General features: G+C 44.6%; 1 protein-coding gene across 1 annotated transcript in view; it reads right to left on the bottom strand.

The window, feature by feature from the left end:
* The window catches only part of myo3b (myosin IIIB), a 414,745-nt gene that overhangs the window by 145,879 nt on the left and 243,895 nt on the right, over positions 1 to 24,971 (bottom strand). The window contains exon 27 of the mRNA XM_055638011.1: positions 23,063 to 23,174. Coding sequence (XP_055493986.1) covers positions 23,063 to 23,174 — 112 coding nt within the window. The remainder of the gene's footprint in view (positions 1 to 23,062; positions 23,175 to 24,971) is intronic.

The raw sequence follows: 24,971 nt of genomic DNA, 5'->3' as shown, positions 1-24,971 counted from the left end.
AGCAAGTTGGCAAGTTCCTTTGTGTACTGGTGCAGAAAAGATAACTTTTTGTTTCCTTTACTGACAAATCCCAATTTAAGCACCAAAATGATGTATAATGAACAAACTAAATTATGTATGGACATGCTGTCTTGTGGTAACATTATCCATTGAAAGAGACACATATTTGCATATATATGCAGAAGGCAGTTATCCTAACTTCTTAACCACCTCTTGTCTTGCTTTGTACAACCTTTTTTCATTTCATCATAGAGCCTTTCTTCATTAACATTTGGGCAGTATGGCTCCGGTTTCCTTACTTCAGTTGCTGAGGAAGTCAACACTATAGCACAGAGGCATTGTTGGTAGAGCTGCCATCTCACAGCGCTAGAGACCCAGGTTCGATCCTGACCTCAGGTGCTGCCTGTGTGGTGTTTGCACGTTCCCTCTGTGACCAGAAACAATTCCGCCTGGTGCTCTGGTATCCTCCCACATCCCAAAGACGTGCAGGTTTATAGGTTAATTGGGCTCTCTAAATTGGCCTTGTGTGTAAGGAGTGGATGAGAAATTGTATTAACATAGAGCTAGTGTTAATGGGTGATCGATGGTCAGCATGGGCAAAGTAGACTGATAGGCCCATTACAATGCTGTATCTCTAAACCAAATTAAATTAAACTAAACTAGTGCATTAGTCAGTATCATCTCAGAATTGCTGAATTGTGAAAAGTAGAATAATTGTTAGTTTGTGAAATCACAGGTAGACTTACACTGCTAAGGAGGGGGTTTCTGCAGCTAGAAATATATATACCCTGGCCATAAGGCACAATGTGTGAATTTACCTGTCACTGGATGCAAGCTAGACCGGAATGAGATATTTTGCATTAGAAACATAGAAAATAGATGCAGGAGTAGGCATTCGGCCCTGCAAGCCAGCACCGCCATTCAATACGATCATGGCTGATCATTCAGAATAAGTACCCCATTCCTGCTTTTTCCCCATTTCCCTTGATTCCATTAGCCGTAAGAGCCCAAAATCTAACTCTCTCTTGAAAACATCCAGTGAATTGGCCTCCACTGCCTTCTGTGGCAGAGAATTCCACAGATTCACAACTCTCTGGGTGAAAATGTTTTTTCCTTATCTCAGTCCTAAATAGCCTACCCTTTATTCTTAAGACAAAATGCACATCGCAAAATATGGTATAAAAGGATCTCAGAATTTTGAGCCCTCAGCACACCAATTCAAGGATTCAAGAACAGCATAGGAGTTAGGAGGAATGCAAAACCTTTTTATTGTATATCCTATGCAAGATCTTGACCTCAGAGGAAAACCAGAGCAAGAAAGAAAAAAACTAGAAGGCATTTGACATCACATCAACTGTTATCACTGCAGTCTATGTTCCCCCGGACGCTAATGCCAGGCTAGCAATGGAAGAGCTGCAAGCTGCTATCAGCAAACATCTATCTGCCCACCCAGAGGGGGCATTTATTGTTGCGGGTGATTTCAACCACTCCGACCTTAAAACTGTACTCCCCAGGTTCCATCAGCATGTTTTCTGCCCAACCAGAGGAAACAATGTTCTGGACTTAGTTTACATTAATATCACTGAAGCCTACAAAGCCCTCCCCCTCCCCCACCTTGGACAGTCTGACCACCTCTCCCTGTTCCTGCTCCCCAAATACACACCTCTGATCAGACGTGTGAAACCTACCATGAGGACAGTGAAGGTCTGGCCTGAGGGGGCTGTCTCTGACTTACAGGAGCAGTTTCAGCAGACAGACTGGAGTCTCTTTGCTACTCAGTCCACCTCGAATTCACAAGTGGACATCAACTCGTAGACCTCAACAGTTCTGGACTATATAAAATTCTGTACCGATAATGTCACTACCCACAAGGAGATAAAGACTTTCCCTAACCAGAAGCCGTGGATGAGCAGGGAGGTCAGACTCCTACTGAAGGCTCGCGATGCCGCTTTCAGATCTGGCGACGCTGAGGGATACAGCTCATCCAGGGCCAAACTGAAAATGGGAATTAGGACTGCTAAACTAAATCATAAACGGCAGATTGAGGAGCATTTCCACAACAACTCTGACCCCAGGCGCATGTGGCAAGGAATCAAATCCCTTGCCGATTATCAGAAAGTTAACACCCCTCCCCCAGACAACGACACCCTGCCTGATGAGCTAAACCACTTCTATGCTCGCTTTGACCGAGACAACAAAACCCCAGCCATTAAAGTTGCTCCACCCCCGAATGAACAACCTCTCAGCCTCTCCACCTCTGCTGTACAAGATGCACTGAGCAAGGTGAATGAGCGCAAAGCTGCCGGCCCCGATGGCATCCCTGGCCGGGTGCTTAGGGCATGTGCTGGTCAACTATCCCCAGTCCTCGCCGACATTTTCAATCTCTCACTGGCCCAGGGTGTTGTCCCCACTTGCCTCAAGACATCAACCATCGTGCCAGTGCCCAAACAGTCAGCTACAGGGAGTCTCAACGATTTCCGCCCAGTGGCACTCACCCCTGTCATTGCAAAGTGCTTTGAGCGGCTGATCTTGGCTCACCTCAAAGCCTGCCTCCCCCCCACACTGGACCCCCATCAGTTTGCCTACCGGACCAACAGGTCTACAGAGGACGCCATATCGGCGGCCCTACACTCTGCCCTGACCCACCTGGACCACAACAACTCCTACATCAGGCTGCTGTTCATTGATTTCAGCTCTGCCTTTAACACCGTCATCCCAGCCAGCTTGATCACCAAACTCAGTGGACTTGGCATCTCCACCTCCCTCTGCAACTGGACATTGGACTTCCTCACTAACAGACCACAGTCTGTTAGGGTCAATAACCTCACCTCCTCCACTATAACACTGAACACCGGAGTGCCACAGGGCTGTGTGCTCAGCCCTCTCCTCTACTCCCTCTTCACCCACGACTGCATCCCAAAGTACGGATCCAACGCCATTATTAAGTTTGCTGACGATACCACGGTAGTAGGACTGATCAGCGACAACGATGAGTCAGCCTACAGGGATGAGATCCAGCACCTGACCACCTGGTGTGCCGACAATAACCTCATCCTCAACTCCAAAAAGACGAAGGAGATTATTGTCGACTTCAGGCAGACCAGAGGAGGCAGTCATACCGCCATCCATATCAACGGGACTGAGGTGGAGCGCGTCTCCAGCTATAAATTCCTCGGAGTGCATATCTCGGAGGACTTGTCCTGGTCCCTCAACACCTCCAAGCTGATCAAAAAGGCACAGCAGCGCCTTTACTTCCTTAGGAGGCTCAAGAAAGCCCACCTGTCCCCCCAGATCCTGACCAACTTTTACTGCTGTACCATAGAGAGTATCCTGACCACCTGCTTCACGGTATGGTACAGCAGCTGCACTGCTGCGGACAGGAAAGCACTACAACGGGTGGTGAAAACCGCGCAGCACATCATCGGTGCCCCGCTCCCTGCCATGGATGCCCTCCACCGAAAACGGTGTCTGAGACGGGCTGGGAAGATCATCAAAGACCCCTCACACCCCAACCATGGACTGTTTGCCCTCCTCCCATCAGGGAGGCGGTACAGGAGCCTCAGGTCACGTACCAGCAGGATGAGGAAAAGCTTCTATAACAACACAATCACACTGCTGAACTCGGAGTCCCGACGATAGGCTTCTCTGGTCCCTCCGTCCCCCTTTGTTTAATCATTCTGTATTTCCTGATTATTCTGTATCTTCTCTCTTTCTATTTTTTTTCTTGTTTTTTCTCTTTATGTACAACTACTACGGACTGACGCAAAACTGCATTTCGTTGTACTGATACTTGTATTTGTGCGATGACATTAAAGTTGAATTGAATTGAATTGAATTGAAAAAATGCCACATGATACGTGCACATCTAAACCTTCCTAACACAAATCCATTGGATTCTGCACTTCTGACTGCACTGTTGGCCGAACATAAACTGAAAGCAAAACATTCGAGTAATTTAGAGAGTGCTTTGATTTTTGTTTTTAAATTTGGTCTTAGTATTCAATTCTACTATCAGGTAAAATGAAGTACCAGTAAACAACTATGCAAGGGTGATAATGTTGCAACTATACAACAGTGGTGCCTGCGTGAATCCTTTGTGTTGTACAGTCACACTTTCCTTCATAAATAACTAAAGTAGATGTCAAGGATAACGAGCTTATGGTACAGGATTTATAAATTAAAAGAAGGTAATTAGATCACAATATACATAGATGATGATTGAGGCATGTACTACTATTGCTTTGAACCAGTTCCGCATAAATAACCAAAACAAAGATTACATTTATTGTTCAATTTTTCTTTTGGTTTTGAAAACATGTTGAATCTTGTGCTGGTTTAAACTGAAGGTAGACACAAAAAGCTGGAGTAGCTCAGGCAGCATCTCTGGAGAGAAGGAATGGGCGATTTCGGTGATGTGGAGAAATAAAGAACAATGAATGAAAGATATGTAAAAAAGTAACGTGATAAATGAAACAGGCCATTGTTTGCTGTTTGTTGGATGAAAACGAGAAGCTAGTGTGACCTGGGTGGGGGAGGGATAGAGAGAGAGGCTAGCTGAAGTGACAGAAATCAATATTCATACCATTGGGCTGTGAGCTGTCCAAGCAGAATATGAGATGCTGTTCCTCAAATTTGCGTTTTTAGAGTCCACATCTTGAACAACAGATACAGTAGTTGAGGTTGGAGGAGGTACAAGTGAACCTCTGCCTAACCTGAAAGGACTTTCGGGGTCCCTGGGCAGAGTCAAGATAGGAGGTATAACGGCAGGTGTTGCATCTTCTGTGGTTGCAGGGGAAGGTACCTGGGGAGGGGATGGTTTGGGTGGGAAGGGATGTGTTAACCAGGGAGTTGCTGAGGGAATGATCTCTGCGGAAGGCAAAAGGAGTGGAGATGGGTAAATATGGCTAGTGGCGCTGATGGAAATTTCGGAGGATTATGTCTTCTATCCCCACATTTGCTGGCAGCCTTCCAACACCTCGGAGAGTTGGTCTTTCCTATCATAGGATCAAAGAAAATAGGGCATATAATATTATCTAAACCATTCTGTCTTCAGGAATAAACAAGAAGTGCTGGAGTAACTCAGCGGATCAGGCAGCATCTTTAGAGAACATGGATGATGTTTATGGTTGGGGCATTTCTTCAGACTAAAGAAGGTTTCCGAACTGAGATGTCTCCCGTCCATGTTCTCCAGACATGCTGTCTGACCCGCTGAGTTACTGCAGCCTGTTGTGCCTTACTTTGTAAACCTGCACTTGCAGTTTCTGCTCTCGCGAGTAATGCTAGATCGTGAAATGGAACTCAGCCAAGTGTCTTGTCCAGAAGGGTCTCAACCCGAAACATTACTTATACATGTTTGCCAGAGATGCTGCCAGACCTGCTGAGTTACTCCTGCACTTGCAGTTTCTGCTCTCGCGAGTAATGCTAGATCGTGAAATGGAACTCAGCCAAGTGTCTTGTCCAGAAGGGTCTCAACCCGAAACATTACTTATACATGTTTGCCAGAGATGCTGCCAGACCTGCTGAGTTACTCCAGCACTTTGTATCCATTTTTGTTCCAACTCTCTTATTCTTGTATTCTTGCAAATTCTCTGCTCAAATGGTTTTACAATTCTATTACTGTGTCTATAACCCCATCTGAAATAACCCAACCTGTGTTAAAGAATCCGTACTTCCTTTTTTCTACAGGTTACCATTCCATCATCTATAAAGTTATAATCATCGTTCCTTGCCGATCGTAACTAATTTCACAGAGTTAAATCAGTCTCTCATGTTCCTCCTGCAGAAATGTTCTTGTAACTTTGAAAGCCTTTATCAATGATCTGTAATCTTCTTTGTCATTGAAGAAAACAAACAAAAATGAAAGTGAAATGTATTACTTGTAGCTATATGATCTTTTTTTAATAATATTTCTAAAATCGTACGTTACTTAATATTTTTAATGGAACTTCAGCATTACCTTTTTTGTTTTGATTATTTAGGAACCTACTTGAATTATTTTTCAATGCATTTTCCATTGCACTTGAATGTTTGAAGGACAATATGTTTGCACCAACATGTAAACGATTGCTCCACCACTGTGTCAAGACCTTTACTATTTGTGTACATTTCCTTCAAAGTAATTTTCCTAAAAATATCTACTGTGAACCTCAGATTCACTATTAATATTCTGAATCATTAATATGTTATGGATAAGTAAGTCTAAAGTGAGCTCAAGGGCAAGGTTTGTGAGGATAATAGATTTTCACAAAAATAAAATAAGGAAAAAATGAAAAAAACTAATTGAAAGTAAAGTGGCAGAGAATCCACAGTAGGAGAAAATCTCAAAACAATATTACATGCAACGTGATAAAATGTAAGGTAAACTACTGAAAGGGGATCAGCGCGAGTTGTATGCAAACAAAATGGCAGAACAGAAACATTTCCTTGGACCACCATTTTCAAAGAGCACAACACAATGCGAAGGAGTTAAGTGTGTTTGGGTGGCACGGTTTGATCCTGACTATGGGTGCTGTCCGTACGGAGTTTGTACCTTCTCCCTGTGGGGTTTTTCCGGGAGCTCCGGTTTCCTCCCACACTACAAAGATGTACAGGTTTGTAGGTTACTTGTCTTCGGTACAAACTGTAAATAGTCAATAGACAATAGACAATAGGTGCAGGAGTAGGCCATTCGGCCCTTCGAGCCAGCATTGCCATTCAATGTGATCACGGCTGATCATCCCCAATCAGTATCCCGTTCCTGTCTTCTCCCCATATCGCCTGGCTCCGCTATCTTCAAGAGCCCTATCTAGCCCTCTCTTGAAAGCATCCAGAGAACCCGCCTCCACCGCCCTCTGAGGCAGAGAATTCCACAGACTCAGCACTCTCTGTGATAAAAAAGTGTTTCCTCGTCTCCGTTCTAAATGGCTTACTCCTTATTCTTAAACTGTGGCTCCTGGTTCTAGACTCCCCCAACATCAGGAACATGTTTCCTGCCTCTAGCGTGTCCAAACCCTTAACAATCTTATATGTTTCAATGAGATACCCTCTCATCCTTCTAAACTCCATAGTGTACAAGCCCAGCTGCTCCATTCTCTCAGCATATGACATTCCCGCCATCCCAGGAATTAACCTACACTGCGCTCCCTCAATAGCAAGAATGTCCTTCCTCAAATTAGGGGACCAAAACTGCACATAATACTCCAGGTGTGGTCTCACTAGGGCCTGCAGAAGGACCTCTTTGCTCCTATATTCGATTCCTCTTGTTACAAAGGCCAACATGCCATTCGCTTTCTTCACTGCCTGCAGTACCTGTATGCTTACATTCATAGACTGATGAACAAGGACCCCCAGATCCCGTTGTACTTTCCCAACTTGACGCCATTTAGATAGTAATCTGCCTTCCTGTTTTTGCTACCAAAGTGGATAACCTCACATTTATCCGCATTAAACTTCATCTGCCATGCATCTGCCCACTCCCCCAACCTGTCCAAGTCACCCTGCATTCTCATAGCATCCTCCTCATAGTTCACACTGCCACCCAGCTTTGCGTCATCTGCAATTTTGCTAATGTTACTTTGAATCCCTTCATCCAAATCATTGATGTATATTGTAAATAGCTGCGGTCCCAGCACCGAGCCTTGCGGTACCCCACTAGTCACTGCCTGCCATTCTGAAAGGGACCCGTTAATCCCAACTCTTTATTTCCTGTCTGCCAACCACTTCTCCATCCATGTCAGCACTCTACCCCCAATACCATGTGCCCTAATTTTGCCCACTAATCTCCTATCAGTGGGACCTTATCAAATGCTTTCTGAAAGTCCAGGTACACTAAATCCACTGGCTCTCCCTTGTCCATTTTCCTAGTTACAGATTCCAGAAGATTAGTCAAGCATTATTTCCCCTTCGTAAATCCATGCTGACAGATCCTGTTACTGCTATCCAAATGTTCGGCTAGCTCATCTTTTATAATTGACTTCAGCATTTTCCCCACCACCGATGTCAGGCTAACTGGTCTATAATTCCCTGTTTTCTCTCTCCTGCCTTTCTTAAAAAGTGGGATAACATTAGCTACCCTCCAATCCACAGGAACTGATCTGAAAATTATCACCAATGCATCCACGATTTCTAGAGTCACTTCCTTGAGTACCCTGGGATGCAGACCATCAGGCCCTGGGGATTTATCAGCCTTCAGTCCCATCAGTCTATCCAACACCATTTCCTGCCTAATGTGGATTTCCTTCAGTTCCTCCTTCACCCAGATCCTCTGGCCACTACTATATCAGGAAGATTGTTTGTGTACTCCTTAGTGAAGACAGATCCAAAGTCACTAATCCCTAGTGTGTAGGATAGTGTTAGTGTATGGGGATCACTGGTCGATGCAGACTAAGTGTGCTGAAAGGCCTGTTTCCACACTGTATCTCCAAACTAAACACAACTATGTTATAACTTAAATAAAAGTAGGGCGCTGGAATAATCTATAAAAGCAAATTATTTAAGTGCAGTTAAAATTAGAGAAAGGAAAAGTGTTGCATCTGGTTCAATATGTCCAGTGATTCAGAGGGGAATAAACAGATGCTATTGGGAAAAACCTGCATTGATACAAGGAAAGCACAGGAGAATGGAGATAATTAGATTGTTTTTTTGAAACAGCTGGTGCAACTTGATGGGATGAATATTCTCATTTTATGCTGACTTGTTTTTTGTTTGTCTGCAAAATTAAGTTCCATATCATGATTCATTTGAATCTTTTGAGTGTTCTTTTGGTTCAAAAATAGTATGCAATGCACATAGAAATATTTTGGCACAAGCCATACCAGATATCTTATTGATGAGGGGGGTTAGTGGAAGCAAATCCAATATCCACTGGAGACAATTATAGCATTTCAGGATCTCCAGCTAATATCTTGACATATAATTAGCCAAAATATACACTACGGAAGGAGGCCTTTCAGCCTATTCTGTCCGGGCTGGTCAAAAATAAGTTATCCAACCTTATCTCATCTCCAATAATAAATCAGTAACTCATTTTTATGATTTTATTTAATCAATATTACATTTTCATTTATTGAGTGATAAAACATATTGTTTTATTCTTTCACTGAAACATGAGATATTTAGCAGAAAAGACACAAAATGGTGGAGTAACTCAGCAGGTCAGGCAACATATCTGGAGGACAGGGATAGACAACATATCGGGTCGTAATCCTTCTTCAGACAGATTATGGTGGGGGAGTAGAGAGTTGGAAGTGAGGTGTGGACAGGAAATGTGGTAGCTGGATACAGGTGAGGACTGGGAATGGGGTGGGCGGGGGTTGATTGGCAGGTGGTTACATAAAGGCCAGAAATGAAAAGACAAAAAGTGTAAGATAAGGATATAAGAGTTGCAAATTGTGAAGACAGGGGAAGGGATATAGGTGCAAAGGGAGGAATAGAGGATGGGGAAATGAGTGGTAAAAAGGGGGAGAATGGGATGTGTTTGTAGGCTTCATTTAGTGAAGCGCAGTATAACCATATCTCCTGGCGCAGAGTATCCAAAAGAGCAATGGTTTTCCCAAAATTACTTGCTCAGAGAGATTTTGTGGCCGTGATACCAAATAGAAATGTGTTTGTGGTCTACAGTATGTCTACAGTGTTATGTTAACTACCAATAGTCTCAGTAAGTAAAGAAGATATTGTGATAGAAAGAATCATTTCTCAGTCGTTACTGTCCATTTCCTGCCATATTGCAAAGTACTTCAACCCTTAAGATTGACACAAAATGCTGGAGTAACTCAGCAGGACAGGCAGAATCTCTGGATAGAAGGAATGGGTGACGTTTTGGGTCGAGACCCGTCTTTAGACTGAGAGTCAGGGGAGGAGCAGTCACAGAGATAAGGAAGGGTAAGATGTGAAAACGAGAAATCAAAACAAATGTAGAATACATCAATGTTAGCTAGGAGAAGGTGACAACAAGGCAAACAGATACAATTTTATCAAGGACAGTCAGACTGGTCGGAGAACTGGGAAGGGAGAGGGATGGAGAGAGAGGGAAAGCAAGGGTTACTTGAAGTTAGTGAAGTTAATATTCATACCACTGGGGTGTAAGCTGCCCAAGCAAAATATAAGGTGCTGTTCCTCCAATTTGAACTGGGTTTCACTCTGACATTGGAGGAAGCCCAGCACAGAAAGGTCAGTGTGGGAATGGGAGGGGGCGTTAAATTGTTTAGCAACCGAGAAATCAAGTAGGTTTAGGCAGACTGAGCGGAAGTGTTCAGTGAAACAAGAAACAATCGCTGAGCCTGCGCTTGGTCTCACCGATATATGGGAGTCCACACCTGGAACAGCGGATACAGTAGACGAGGTTGGAGGAGGTGCATTTAAGGAAAGCCTTCAACATTGTGTCTAACTAGTAGCAGGAGTGTTGAGCTTCTGCTGTTGGAATAACTTAAGTAACGCACAGTGATTATGATCCAAAGACATTATTAGCGTTACAGCATAGGTAACTTAATCTTAGCACATAACTCAAAAGTGAGGAAGGGCACAGAAGCTTTCTGTTAAACTAGTGGGTATAGCTACAAAGTAACCCACAAATGAACCTTTCAAGATGGCGCCTGCCTGTGGCGACTTTTGCTGAGCTCCGGAACATAAAAGGCTCAATTACAACTTCCAACAACTTACCTGGATCAGGAAAACGGCAGAAATCGGTGCCGTTTCGAACAAGCTGCTTGAACACCTCAAGGCTCTCGCAATTTCACCATCTCCCACAGCTGCGGGAGCCCCGGACTTAAAAATTTCCCACGCTGGCTGGAAATCACCCGACCCGACGGAGGAACACGGGTACTGTACCTGGAAACCCCTGGATGACCCCCAGAGCCGGCGGGCTGGATCTTCCAGGAACAATGGAGCTGGAGCTGCCGACTTTGGAGGAACCCCCGTTCGTTACGGAGCTGGAGCTGCCATCTGTGAAGGAATCCCTGTTCCAGCGCAGGTCTGCAGAAACAGCAGGTACAGCAAGTACAGTACCTGGAAACAAAGGGGAAGCCTCCATTGTGTCCGGAAACGTGGCCGTCGGGCAGGACTTCAGGTCAGAATGAAGCGCAGGGGACTTCGGCCCCCTCTCCCTACTATCCTACTGGCTAAAGTACAGTCCCTTGAAAACAAAGTGAAGGACTTAAGGGCAAGACTGCTTTATCAAAGGGAGCTGAGGGAATGCTCTGTGTTCTGTTTCACAGAGACTTGGCTCACCCCCAGCTCCCCAGACTCAGCGGTCCAGCCTGAAGGGTTCTCCATCCACCGTATGGACCGCACTGGCATCTGGGAACGGGAGAGAAGGGGGCGTCTGCCTCATGGTCAACTCTGCGTGGTGTTCAGACGTGGCAGTCCTGTCCAACTCCTGCTCTCCACACCTGGAACATCTGGCGGTGAAGTGCCGTCCCTTCTACCTCCCGAGGGAATTCACCTCCATCATCCTGACCGCAGTCTACATCCCACTCCAGGCTGATGTCCATCTGGCACTGGATGAGCTGCACGCCGTGGTCAACAAACACCAGACATCTTACCCCGAGGCATTTACCACCATTGCTGGGGACTTCCATAAGGCAAACCTAAAGAAATCACTCCCGAACTTCCACCAACATGTCACCAGAGGACCTAACACTCTCGACCACTGCAACACCACCATCAAGAATGCCTATCGTTCTATCCCTCGCCCTCACTTAGGTAAATCCAACCATACGGCAGTGCTGCTTCTCCCTGCCTACAGGGGGGTGGGGGTGCAAAGGAACAACTACAGGACTGTTTGGAGTCTGTAGACTGGGCAATGTTCAGGGACTCGGCAACGGACTTGAACGAATACGCCACAGTCGTTACAAACTTCATTAAGAAATGTGTGGAGGACTGTATCCCTACAAAAACCTTCTGAGTGTTTCCCAATCAGAATCCTTGGATGAACTTTGATATCTGCACTCTTCTGAAGACCAGACACCGGGCATTCATGTCTGATGATACAGTGGTCTACAAGAAGTCCAGATACGACCTTGGTAAGGCCATCAAAAAGGCCAAAAGGTACTTCTGCTCCAAGCTGGAGGATGACAGATTTTCAGTAGCTGTGGCGGGGCCTGAATGCAATCACCTCCTACAGGGTGAAACCAGGACGCAGCTCGAATGTCGGCGAAATGTCACTGACGAGCTCTTTGCGTTTTACGCACGCTTTGATAGGGAGAATACCGATGTGCCTTCCCGAGCCCCCATTCGCTGTGATGGTATTTCAGTCTCAGTCACAGAGGCCGACGTCAGGAAATCATTCAGAGGGGTGAACCCTCGAAAAGCGCCTGGACCTGATGGTATACCTGGTCGTGTTCTAAAAACCTGTGCGGACCAACTGGCTGGAGTTTTTACGGACATTTTCAACCTCTCACTTCTGAGGTCTGAGGTTCCCACCTGCTTCAAAAGGGCATCAATTATACCGGTGCCCAAGAAGAGTAAGGTGACGTGCCTCAATGACTATCGACCAGTGGCACTAACGCCGGTGGTGATGAAGTGCTTTGAGAGGTTGATCATGGAGCAAATCAACTCCTACCTCGACAAAAACCTGGACCCACTGCTTACCGCCACAACAGATCAACGGTGGATGCGATCTCGCTGGCTCTCCACTCTGCTCTGGACCATTTGGACAACAAAAACTCATATGTCAGGCTGTTATTCATTGATTACAGCTCAGCATTTAATACAATCATCCCCTCCAAGCTGGTTACCAAACTCGCAGAACTGGGTCTCTGCGCATCCCTCTGCAATTGGATCTTCGACTTCCTCATTCACAGACCACAGTCTGTTCGTATTGGTGGAATTGATAACAATCAGCACGGGAGCACCTCAAGGCTGCATGCTCAGCCCCTGCTGTACTTACTCTGTACTCATGACTGCGTAACCGGTCATAGTGCGAACTCCATCATCAAGTTCGCTGACCACTGTTGTGGGACGTATCACTGATGGGGATGAGTCAGAGTATAGAAGAGAGATCGAGCGACTGTCCATATGTCCACAATAACCTGGTCCTCAACACCAGCAAAACCAAGGAACTGATTGTGGACTTTGGAAGGAGTAGGATGGGGACCCACAGTCCTGTTTATATCAATGGTCGATGGTTGAAAGGGTCAAGAGCTTCAAATTCCTGGGCGTGCACATCTCTGAAGATCTTTCCTGGTCCGAGAACACTGATACAATTATTAAGAAAGCACATCAGCGCCTCTACTTCCTGAGAAGATTACGGAGAGTCGGTTTGTCAAGGAAGACTCTCTCTAACTTCGACAGGTGCACAGCAGGCTGACCGGTTGCATCGTGGCTTGGTTCGGCAACTTGAGCGCCCTGGAGAGGAAAAGACTACAAAAAGTAGTAAACACTGCCCTGTCCATCATCGGCTCTGACCTCCCTTCCATCGAGGGGATCTATCGCAGTCGCTGCCTCAAAAAGGCTGGCAATATCATCAAAGACCCACACCATCCTGGGCACACACTCATCTCCCTGCTACCTTCAGGTAGAAGGTACAGGAGCCTAAAGACTGCAACAACCAGGTTCAGGAATAGCTACTTCCCCACAGCCATCAGGCTATTAAACTTGGTTCGGACAAAACCCTGAACATTAATAGCCCATTATCTGTTATTTGCACTATCAGTTTATTTATTCATGTGTGTATTTACGTATATAATGGTGTATGGACACGCTGATCTGTTTTGTAGTCAATGCCTACGATGTTCTGTTGTGCTGAAGCAAAGCAAGAATTTCATTGTCCTGTCAGGGACACATGATAATAAACTCTCTTGACTTGACTCTTGAAAGTATGACTCATAACATGAGTGACACTGATCTACATCCTCCCTCTTCAAGAATTAAATGTCAATACAAAACCATTGACTATATACGGCATCCATAGCAGTTGATAATAAGCTGGAGGAAAGCCAAACAAAGCCCGGGTACTTCTCGTGTGCGATAAAGACCATCTTCGACTTTCCCCACCGGGGATAGAGCCGGTGGCTTCACAGGTGACGGAGATTGAACCAGCATTCCCGGTGATGAACCAGGGGACTGTGGCACAGGTGGAGGGGGCGTCGCCACTGGCAAAGCAGCCGTTCCAGAAGTGGGTTGTTGTGCTGGTGTCGGCGGATCAATGCCGCTGGACACGGACAGAAGCACACTTGTACGGTCTGGATAATACGGAGGTGGAGTTGGCTCATTCACAGGCAGGATATGTTGTCAGTTACGCCTGTAGGTGCTGCCTTCGCCAGATATGAGCGTGGCTCAGAAGCAGTTCCAGAAATAACACCCATACGGTCATAGCCTTTGTCAGTTTGCAAACGAACCACCTGCCCCTTGGTTAATGGTGGCAGCGGCCTACTTGTTTTGTCATACCACTGTTTTTGAATGTCACGCTTTTGTTGTAACATGGACTGGACTTCCGATGGTGGAACCACCTGTGGGATCAATGCCTGATCCGCCACAGGCACCGTGGCTCGGGTCTGCCTCGACAATAAACGCTGAGCAGGTGAACCCAAAATGGGGTCGCAGGAGATGTTGCGTAAGTTGAGTAGATCCAGGAACATGTCGGAATTAGCTCTGTTCCATGAGCTGTTTGGCACTCTTGACAGCCCGCTCAGTAGTCCATTTGACTATGGATATTCAGGGCTGCTGGTGATGTGGCAAAAACCCCAGCGTGCAGCAAACTCCTTGAAGTGTTGGCTGGTAAATTGACTGCCGTTATCAGATAACATGATGCACGGAGCTCCGTGGTCTGCAAAATGGCGAGCAAGCTTCTAAACTACCCCGCGAGAAGTGGGGCTGCTAAGAAAATCAATGTCAAACCATCCAGAATATCAATATACCAGGTCAGTCGACAACCCAATGTCACTCATGTTATGAGTCATACTTTGTAGTTACGCCCACTAGTTTAACATAAAGCATCTCTCCCCTTTCTCCCTCACTTTTGAGTTATGTGCTAAGATGGTTACCTATGCTGTAACGCTAATAAAGTCTTTGTATCTTAATCACTTTGCGTGACTTAAGTTATTCCAACAGCTGAAGCTCAACATGGTGTCAGAAGTGGGATACGAACCCACGCCTCCAATTGGAGAAGTGGGGCTGCTAAGAAAATCAATGGACCACAGCCTTGTATCCTTTTACAATAATGCCATCCTGCAACACTAGCTCACCGTGGGCGGCAAAGAAAGGCTGAACTGGCAGCGGAACGTTGTAGTGTTTGTCTGGCCAGCCGCCCTTAATGACGGAGGCGAGCGACCGTAAAGTACTGTCAGCAGCAGTGTGGGCAACCAAACCCTCCACACAGGATGAGAGAATAAAGGGCGCAGTCATTATGATAAAGTCATCATCCAGCGAGGACGGACCCTCACAGGTCTTCCGGGGTACATGCGAGAGTGTCAGCCAGGTGCATATCCTTGCCATGTTTGTAGGTCAGAACAGTGTCATATTTTTGAAGTTGCAGCTGCATCTGCTGTAGGCGCCCTGGAGAGGCATGAATCAGTTTGTTAAAGATGCTGATCAGAGGTTGGTGGTCTGTTACCATATGTCCGAAGATAAAATTGTTAAATTTCTTGCAGGCGAAAACAACCGCCAGCAGCTCTTTCTCAATTTGGGCATATCGTTGTTCAGTGTCAGACATAGTGCGCAAGGCATAGGCAACAGGCTTATTGCCGCTACCGTCATTTTGAAGACATGCTGCGTTCAGTCCGTGTCGTGAAGTGTCACAAGTCAGCGTGACCGGTCGTTTACGATCAAAATAAGTGAGAGGAGGAGCACAAGACATCCTCTGCTGTTGCTCGCGCCAGGTCCCAGCAATATCTTTGTGTGTAAACTGGCGCAACAGGGCTGATATTTCACTGAAGTCCGGAATAAATTTGCTCAAGTAGTTAACCATGCCAAGGAATCTCTGCAGACCGAGCACGTCTGTGGGTGCTGGGAGCTTTTGATGGCACTGATTTTCGCCGGATCAGTTTTTAGGCAGTCCTTAGTGAACACATGGCCTATGGATCTCACCTCACTTACCCTGAATTTGCATTTTTGAGGGTTTAGTTTGAGGTTAATGGTCTTGGCACGATCCAGGACTTTTGTCAGATTATCATTGTGTTCTTCGGCAGTTTGTCCAGCAACAAGGATGTCATCCATTACAATGGAGCATGGGTAACCCCCAAACAACTGCTCCATAGCTTCTTGAAATACTTCACTAGCAGAGCTTATGCCAAAAGGCGTGCAAAGAAATCTGTAACGCCCGGTGTGCTGAAGGTGGTTAACTTGGAGGAGTTGTGTTCCAATGAAATCTGCCAGAAATAACTTTTTTTTTTCCATTTATTTTTGTTAGAAGTAAGTACAATACTGTGGTACCTCAGTACCTAATACTTGTTGACATATTACATTTCATATACAACTTCTTATTTTTTTTATTTAATAGCAAAACAGGAATAAGGAAGAAAAGAGTAGAAAAGAAGAGAATTAATTCTTGACATCTAGAACAGTGAATACAGTTGCCTCAGCCATCTGCGCTGCAATCTCGTCCACAGTACACATGGGATAGTGAGGTCATTTAATGGCTGTGTTTAGGTCCTTAGGATTGATACAAATCCGTATTTCGGCCTTATTCTTCTTTGTTGCCATAATCATGGTGGAAACCCAATCCGAGGGGTCAGCGATGGAAGCATTCACACCTAGAGATACCATTCTGTTGAGTTCACTTTGAACACGGTCCCGCATAGCAGGGAGGAATCTTGTGTGCTGGACGGGCAACTGGATTACCTTAGGGTTAATGGTAATTGTGTACTTAACAGGCAACCTGCCCAGCTTGTCGTCAAACAAAGTTTTGTATTGTGTCAGAATTTGTTGGCTCAAGTCACAGGTTGTAGTCAGATGACAAACAGAATGGCTGAAATAGACAAGTCCCAGGTCGTGACATGCGTCGGCACCCAGCAGAGACGGTACATCCTCATAAATGGCATAGAAACTCAGGTTGTGGACATGTGAGTTAAGACAGCAGCATAGCTTGACTTGACCGATAGGGTGGACTGGACCTCCTGCAAATGGAAGAAGGGAGGGGTCTCTGTTTTTCGTAACTTTTTCAACACAGCTGGACAAATTACGTTACACCTGGCCCCTGTGTCAACTTTCAGATAAATATTCTTGCCATTAACGAGCAAAGCGACCTTGGGGTCTAGTTGTTGTGCATTAAATCAGACAAGGAATGCACAACAAAGTCAAAACCATCACTAGCAGCCTGTAAATCCATGGGAGCTGGTTGAGAGCATTCCAAGAGCAAGTTCGCATGGTTAAGTGAATTAACAGATTGCCTTGTTTGAAATCTGTTGCTACGCGAACGACAGCATCTGAAGAAGTGATTCAGTTTGTTACAAAATCGACATAATTTTCCATACGCAGGGCAACGGTCACGAGCAGCAGCATGCGAACCCCCACAGTTTAAAACAATGTCTATTAGTCTCATGACAGAGTTGTCAGGCACTTGAGGAGAATGGCGAGAGATTTGATAAGACATGCTGGCAACATTAATTTCACGACCAACAGAGTGCCCTAAAAATTTAGTAAGGGCGTCAGCCATTTCAGCAATGCGACAGCGGTTTTCAGCAGTCTCTAGAGTAAGCTCAGCATCCCGCAGTAACTTGTCGTGTAACTTATCAATGCGAACACCATAGACCAAAAGGTCACGGACTAGGCTATCACATATATACCCTGAAATCGCATCGATTGGCAATGTGCTTCAATGCACTGACATACAGCTCCACAAGTTCACCCTGTCTCTGGCTTCAGGAAAAGAACAAGTGCCGCTCCATGACCAAGTTAGTTCGTAACTCACATAACTGTCAGAATGTGCGCAGTAGTCAGGGTCTCGGATAGACTCAGTGGGAGCTATCTGGGCGCCAGCCGGGTCAAATCTAGCCGGTTCATAATGAAATCTTCTGGCACGTAGAGCAGCTTCTGTGCCTGCTAGATGAAGAAAAATTGATGCTCAAACACCGGGAGCCGCAGCAGGGTGAGCCACTTCAATGTAAATTTAGAAGTCTTCTTCAAATACGCGCCACCGTTCTGTGAGGTCCTCGTCAAACACCAGGATCTCTGGTTTTCTGAGAGCAGAAGCATAGTAATATATACCGGAGAAAACAACAAACTAAAATAAAAAGCAATATAATTAACCAAGGAGTGAGTCCGTCCACTCTGACACCATGTTGAGCTTCTGCTGTTGGAACAACTTAAGTCACGCACAGTGATTAAGATCCAAAGACTTTGTTAGCGTTACAGCATCGGTAACTTCATCTTAGCACATAACTCAAAAGTGAGGGAGAAAGGGCAGAGAAGCTTTCTGTTAAACTATTGGGCGTAACTACAAAGTATGACTCATAACATGTGTCACTGATCTACAAGGAGTTTGGCATGTGTATTTCTCAACAATTACACTAAGTAATTTTAAAATCACAGAACATGGGCAATACAGTGGCGCAGCTGCTGAAGATGCTGCCTTACAGTGCCAGATACCCTGGTTTGATCCTGCACACAGAAACTGTTTTAGAGATACATCATGGTAACAGGCCCTTCGACCCACTGAGTCCACACGAACCATTGATCACCCATTCACATTACTTCTATAGGGTGCTGTCTGTGTGGAGAGTGCACGTTCTCCCTGTGACCAAGATGATTTCCTCCGGTTTCCTCCCACATCTAAAGACATGTGGGTTTGCAGATTAATTGGTCTCTGTATATTGCCCAAAAGTGTAGATGGCAAATGAGTAAATGGGATAATATAGAACTAGTGTGAATGGGTGATAGATGATCCACGTGGACTCGGTGAGCTGAAGGGCATGTTTCCATGCTGTATCTCTCAAATACTTTCTCCATGCAGTTTGCAGAATCACCACAGATATATTACGTCAAACCATGTCAATAATGTTACATCCATTTTGTTGTACTTATGAGGACCAACAGTAGGATGTTGGCATATTAAGCTAAGTTTTTTAAATGAATAAAAATGACTGATTTTGCCAAACACTGATAAAACTTTAAAACACTCTTAATGAATGGGCAAATAAGGATCAAAATATCCCAGTGCTAATCTTAATTAAACCTCATCATCTGAAATAAAGAAATTATATTTCAGTAATCTCAAGAATTAGGTTAGTCTGTGTCTTCATGTACAGTAAGTGCAGGACACAGGGTAATATCGCTCAAGTCTGAGTTAAAAGAATAAACTTGAAGAGCTTGGAACAAAGCTGCTCTTTCAATAGGAGATCAGGAATTGCTGCATTCTTTGCTTCATTAAACCATGGCTCATCCATGCCATGCAATACAAACATGAGGGTTTCTCAATTTATCATTTGGACCACACAGAATCATAATGTGCCATCCTCTATATTTACCAAAGGAGTCCACCTCTACCATCTTGTTGGTAACCTACATACCAGCTCGTCAAGGCTAAGGGGGCACTGGACAAATTACATTTGGTTGTTTAGTCTCGACAGTAAATCCTGTGCAGCCGGAAGGCTGGAAGCAGCGAGCCGTGGCCTGCGGAGGGAGCCGCCTAGCCCGGCCCCTGCTCATCCCCGAGGACCGCAGAGGTGGATGGAAGGAGCCAGCAATGGCGGACACAAGAGCAAGGGACGGGAGCAGAGTGAACCAGTGTCTTTCCCTCAAAGTCGGATGTGGAAGGCACCCTGGTGGCACAAAGGCTGAAGGTGGCTGGGCGAGGAGAGGGATGATGGTTCACTGGATGATCCAGATGAAGATGATGGCTGGAGGCCCTGCAGCAGCCTCGGGCTCGCCTGGATTGGGCGCCGCTCCAGGAAACTGAGCGCACATACCGGACTGGACTTCAAAAATGGCGCCAAAACCTGGCGACTTTTGCATGCGCTCTCAGTGGACTATTTCTATGCTCATTGTACTATCGGGGATTGTGCTTAATCAATACTTTACTGAACTGAACTGTATATAAAAAAAAAAAAATTGACTGTACGTCTGCACACGTGATAATAAAGAACCATTGATCCACTGATGCCTCGTCATCGTCATCAGTAACTTTAATCAAAGCAGACTTCAGGAACGCACTCCTGAAATACTGGCTGCATGAGGTTTGTTGTCTCCTGTCCCTCGCTGAGTAATAAGACTCTAGGCCTCTGCTACACTACCATCAAACCATCATGTCAGCCATTCTGATCATCTGCTGGTGCTGCTCAGGCTTATAGATGGAGATTGAAGTATAAGGCAGCAACAAGAAAAGTAAAAGAATAGTGGTCTAAAAAGACTGAGGATGTACTTCAGGGTTACCTTGAGTTGGTGTACTGAAACACATTCCAAATACTTCATCCAGGCTGAATGAATATATCTCAATCATAACTGGCTTCATCGAGAAAGACCGACCACGACAAACAGCATCTATCCTAATCAGAACTCTTGGATGAACATAGACACAAGGAACTGCAGATCTCGGTTTACACAAAAAAGACACAAAGTGTTGGAGTAATTCAGCGGGTTAGGCATCATCCCTGGGGAACATGGATAGGAGATGTTTCAGGCTGATTATAGTAGGGTGAAGAAAGGTAGGGGGAAGAAATTAAATATAGAATTTTATATTTAAAAGCTCTTGAATATGTTGGAGTATAAAATGATCAATTGGACCATACAAGCCACTTAAATTTAGTTTGGACAGAAATGGATTTAATTTGGTGGAAATCACATTCTATGATAAAATATCTTCTTTGATCATTAATTATTTCCTTTTTCCAGCAACTGTTTCTGTTCTCCCATTTTTTCCGTCTTTTATGAGAGTGCTGACCGAATCGGCATAATTCCACAAGATTAAATGCCAGAATGCTCTGGACACGAATAGCCTTTGACAGGCTAAAAAAGTGTGGAGGTCACATTCAGACCCAACGCTAAATAACTCTCTACAGGAAAGGTAATACCCAGCAATAAGAAAATGAACACTGGCTGAACATTGGTTCCCTAGTCCTGTATGACGAGATCAATAGTCAGAGTCATACAGCACAGAAACATGCCCTTTGGCCCAACTTGCCCATGCCAACCAAGATGCCCCTTCTAGGCTAGTCCTACCTACCCTCGTTTAGCCCATATCCCACTAATCCTTTCCTATCCATCTACCTGTCCAAATGCCTTTTAAATCTAAATAACAAAGTGGCAACAAATCATTCTCATGGTTCTGTTAAAAATTATCAGTGAAATAAGATCACTAACTCAGTTCAATGTAGGATAATGCCTGAACTTTCTTGGTCTGCATAATTAAATAACAGACCAATTAGCATTGTTATCCAAGGAGACAAGGACAAATGTAACCATTTACCCCTTGATCGCATGGCCCCGAGGGGAATATGCAGGTTCTAGCAAATTTGACAGTATAGTTATTCAAAGAAAGAAATGCCATGTTGTGAATAATACAAAGCTTAAATGCTAGCATTGAACCTCTTTTATGCCAGGGATCAAAATCAGAACATGTCTTTGTTCGTATTTTGGGTTCTGAAAATATTATTTTTACGAAAGTCTTTGCTGACGAAATTCCTTAGGCCAGATGTTGTGATTGGAGCTATGTTAACACCAGTGTTGTTCCATTTAAACTAAAACTTTCTGCAGGTGCTAAATTACCTTTAATAAAAATACCTTGGTAAATGTTTTGAGAAACAAGAGTATGTGCCCCAGTCTCTATCAATGGTGGTGTAGTGGAGATGACCAAGAACTTCTTTCTCCTGGGTGCAAATAACACCAACAATTTGTAGGTATGTTACAATACTTACCTTCAGCGGCGCTGCAATTCTGCCACTGGCCGTGTGCCCGATTTTGGCGCGTTTGGGGGGGGGGGCTAAAACGCGGTTTTCTCCGACCTGGTCCTGGATTATATATTGTTGGAGTGCAAGCGTTTGCTAAAGAATCGTTCCAAAGGCCGTTCCTTGTGTTTTTTTAAAAAATTCGCCCGACAAGTTAATCACTGGAGTGATTTTAAAATCAGCTTCTGAAGCCGTCAACGCCGACAACAGGGCCGGATTTTACGTAGGGGACAGGTAAAAGAAAGTAGTTTATTTTTATGTATAAAAGTGTTTCTTAAGATGCATTTAATTCACATTTTAAGTTGCGAAACGGTGATTTTTTTTCCCCCGAACGAACCGGCAGTGTTTTTGCTGCCGATATGGGGGACTAAAATCACCGCGACCGTAACGTTCCAAATGGTCGCGTTCCAGAAAAACCAACTCGCAAGCTGATTTAAATGGCCATTAATTTACAGGTATTAAACATTCCTTCCATATGGCCTATAAACCCATGACAATGAGATTTAAAAATTGTTATATTGTGAATTCTTGTGTGAATGTTATTTGGACACTTAGGCTATTTAAAAATGTTAATCTATTCTTAAGAAATGGATAGATGTTTTGATCTAGTAATTGAATTTTGAAATTAGCTACAATTAGGTAACTAACTAATTATATGCTTTAATTTCAAGTCATGTAAGTAAGATTGTTTCATATTTGTTTCAGAATGCTTCAATCCATAATAACTGAAAATTTCATTCAGTTCTCTTAATTTTTAAGAAAGTTATGGGCTTTTGACTGTTCTCGATCACAGCTTTTTATGTTAAGTCAATGAAAAAGCAATACGGAACAAGATGCTAATTTCCGAGTATGAAAATGGCCATAACCTTTTTAATACTGAAGATATGAAAGTGAATTGGGTGTCAAATTAAACTTCTTTTTATGCTGTATCTGATGGGATAAATTACAGACTTGATTTTTTAAATCTCAAAATTTTGTAACATTGCTACAATTTGACCTGGTCCAACCAATCGACGATATGGCCAAGAAAGCACATAAACACCTCTGCTACCTCTGAACTTTTAATATATTCAATATATCCTCAACGTATAACATGTAAAGCAAAACTTTTCATTATATGTCAGTATTCGCCGACCATAATAAACCTGTTGCTGTGCGATTGCTGCTCAGCGCGGATTCGGTGGACTGAAGGGTCTGTTTCCTCACTATCTCAGAAGTCTAAACTCTGAAGTGAATAAGTGATAATTAAAAATTCAGCAGAGCATTCTCACCTTGGTTTTTCCAAGCACCCACTTGTCCAGCCTTGCTTTCTGTAGGATAGCAGTGCAGCTTGCACTGTCAGCAGGAGGTGTTTGATGTGCCCTAAAGGCAAGGCAGTAATATCTGACATAGAAGAACAAAGCACAGGTGAACATTTCACAGGCTACATATTAATAATCACACATCAGCAGGATTACGAAGAAGTTATTCCACAAGTAGTCAAAACACATTTAAAGCTCTTGTAATGAAGTTACCCTAAGGGCAAAACAACAACAATTTCCTCAAGGGAAACAAGTCACAATTTTCGTTTTTCAGCAAACTTGTATGCAATTTAACAGGTCACAGCACATACATCATAAAAAAGGACACAGAGTGCTGGATGAACTCAGCAGGTCAGGCAGCATCTCTAGAGAACAGGGATAGGTGATGTTTTGGGATGGGACCCTGCCTTGTTGAAGGTACATAATGACATACTGCTCACTGTTGACTCCGGCGACTGTGCAATCCTGCTCCTTCTCAACCTCAGCGCAGCATTTGATACTGTCGACCACACCATCCTAATTGACCGTCTCCGGTACGGGGTTGGTATTGATGGCACTGCCCTGAGCTGGTTCATCTCCTACCTCAAAGCTAGGAGTTTCTCTACTAACATAGGCAACTCTTTCTCCTCCCCAGCTAGCCTCTGCTGTGGAGTTCCACAAGGTTCCATCCTTGGCCCCATTCTCTTCTCCCTGTATATGCTCCCCTTAGGCCGTCATTCAAAGGCACGACATTTCCTTCCATTGCTATGCAGACGATACACAACTCTATCTCCCCCTGAAGATCAAAAAACAATCAAATCTACTTAACCATATCTACTGCCTCGAGGATATAAAGTGTTGGATGGCCCAGAGCTTCCTCCAACTAAACGAGAGTAAGCCTGAGGTCATCCTTCTCGGTCTCTCGGACTCAATCAAAATGATAGCAGGCAGCCTTGGAAGCCTTACCCCACTACTCAAACCTCACGTCAAAAACCTTGGCGTGATATTTGACTCGGCATTGAAATTTGACAAACAGGTCAATGCCGTGGTAAAAGCTAGCTTCTTCCTGCTTCGGACGATAGCTAAAGTAAAACAATTCCTCCAGTTTGATGACCTCAAAAAGATCATCCACACATTTATCTCCTCCCGCCTCGATTACTGCTACTCCTTTTGCACTGGCATCAGCCAATCTTCCCTGTCCCGCCTGCAACTGGTCCAAAACGCTGCAGCGAGACTCCTGACGGGCACCCGAAAAAGGGACCACATCACCCCGATTCTGGCCTCTCTCCACTGGCTCACTGTGCGGTTCTGAATAAATTTCAAGATCCTTCTTTATGTCTACAAAGCCTTTAACGGACTTGCCCCCACCTACATCAAAAGTCTGCTTACCCACCACACCACCTCCAGGTCCCTCAGATCGGCCGACTTGGGGTTACTGAACATCCCGCGGTCCAGGCATAAGCTCAGGGGCGACCGCGCCTTTGCGGTTGCAGCTCCTAGACTGTGGAACAGCATCCCTCTTCCCATCAGAACTGCCCCCTCCATCGACTCCTTTAAGTCGAGACTTAAAATTCATCTTTACTCTCAAACCTTTCTTGACGTCCTCTGAGGGAGGGCTATATGTATGTATTTATGTATGTACTTAATCTATGAACCAATGTTGTATAACGTTAGTACCTCCATCAATGTAAAGCACTTTGGTCAATGAGAGTTGTTTTTTAAATGTGCTATAGAAATAAAAGTGACTTGACTTGACTTCAGACTGTCTCAAGAAGGGTTCGACCCGAAATGTCACGTATACATGTTCTCCAGTGATGCTGCCTGACCTGCTGTGTTACTCCAGCACTTTGTGTTATAACCAGCATCTACAACTCTTTGTTACTATATACATTATAAATAT

The sequence above is a fragment of the Leucoraja erinacea genome, chromosome 7 (assembly GCF_028641065.1).
Source record: "Leucoraja erinacea ecotype New England chromosome 7, Leri_hhj_1, whole genome shotgun sequence".
Classification (NCBI taxonomy): Eukaryota; Metazoa; Chordata; class Chondrichthyes; order Rajiformes; family Rajidae; genus Leucoraja; species Leucoraja erinaceus.
Note: the sequence above shows the minus strand (reverse complement) of the source record. Positions and strands in the feature narration are given on the sequence as shown.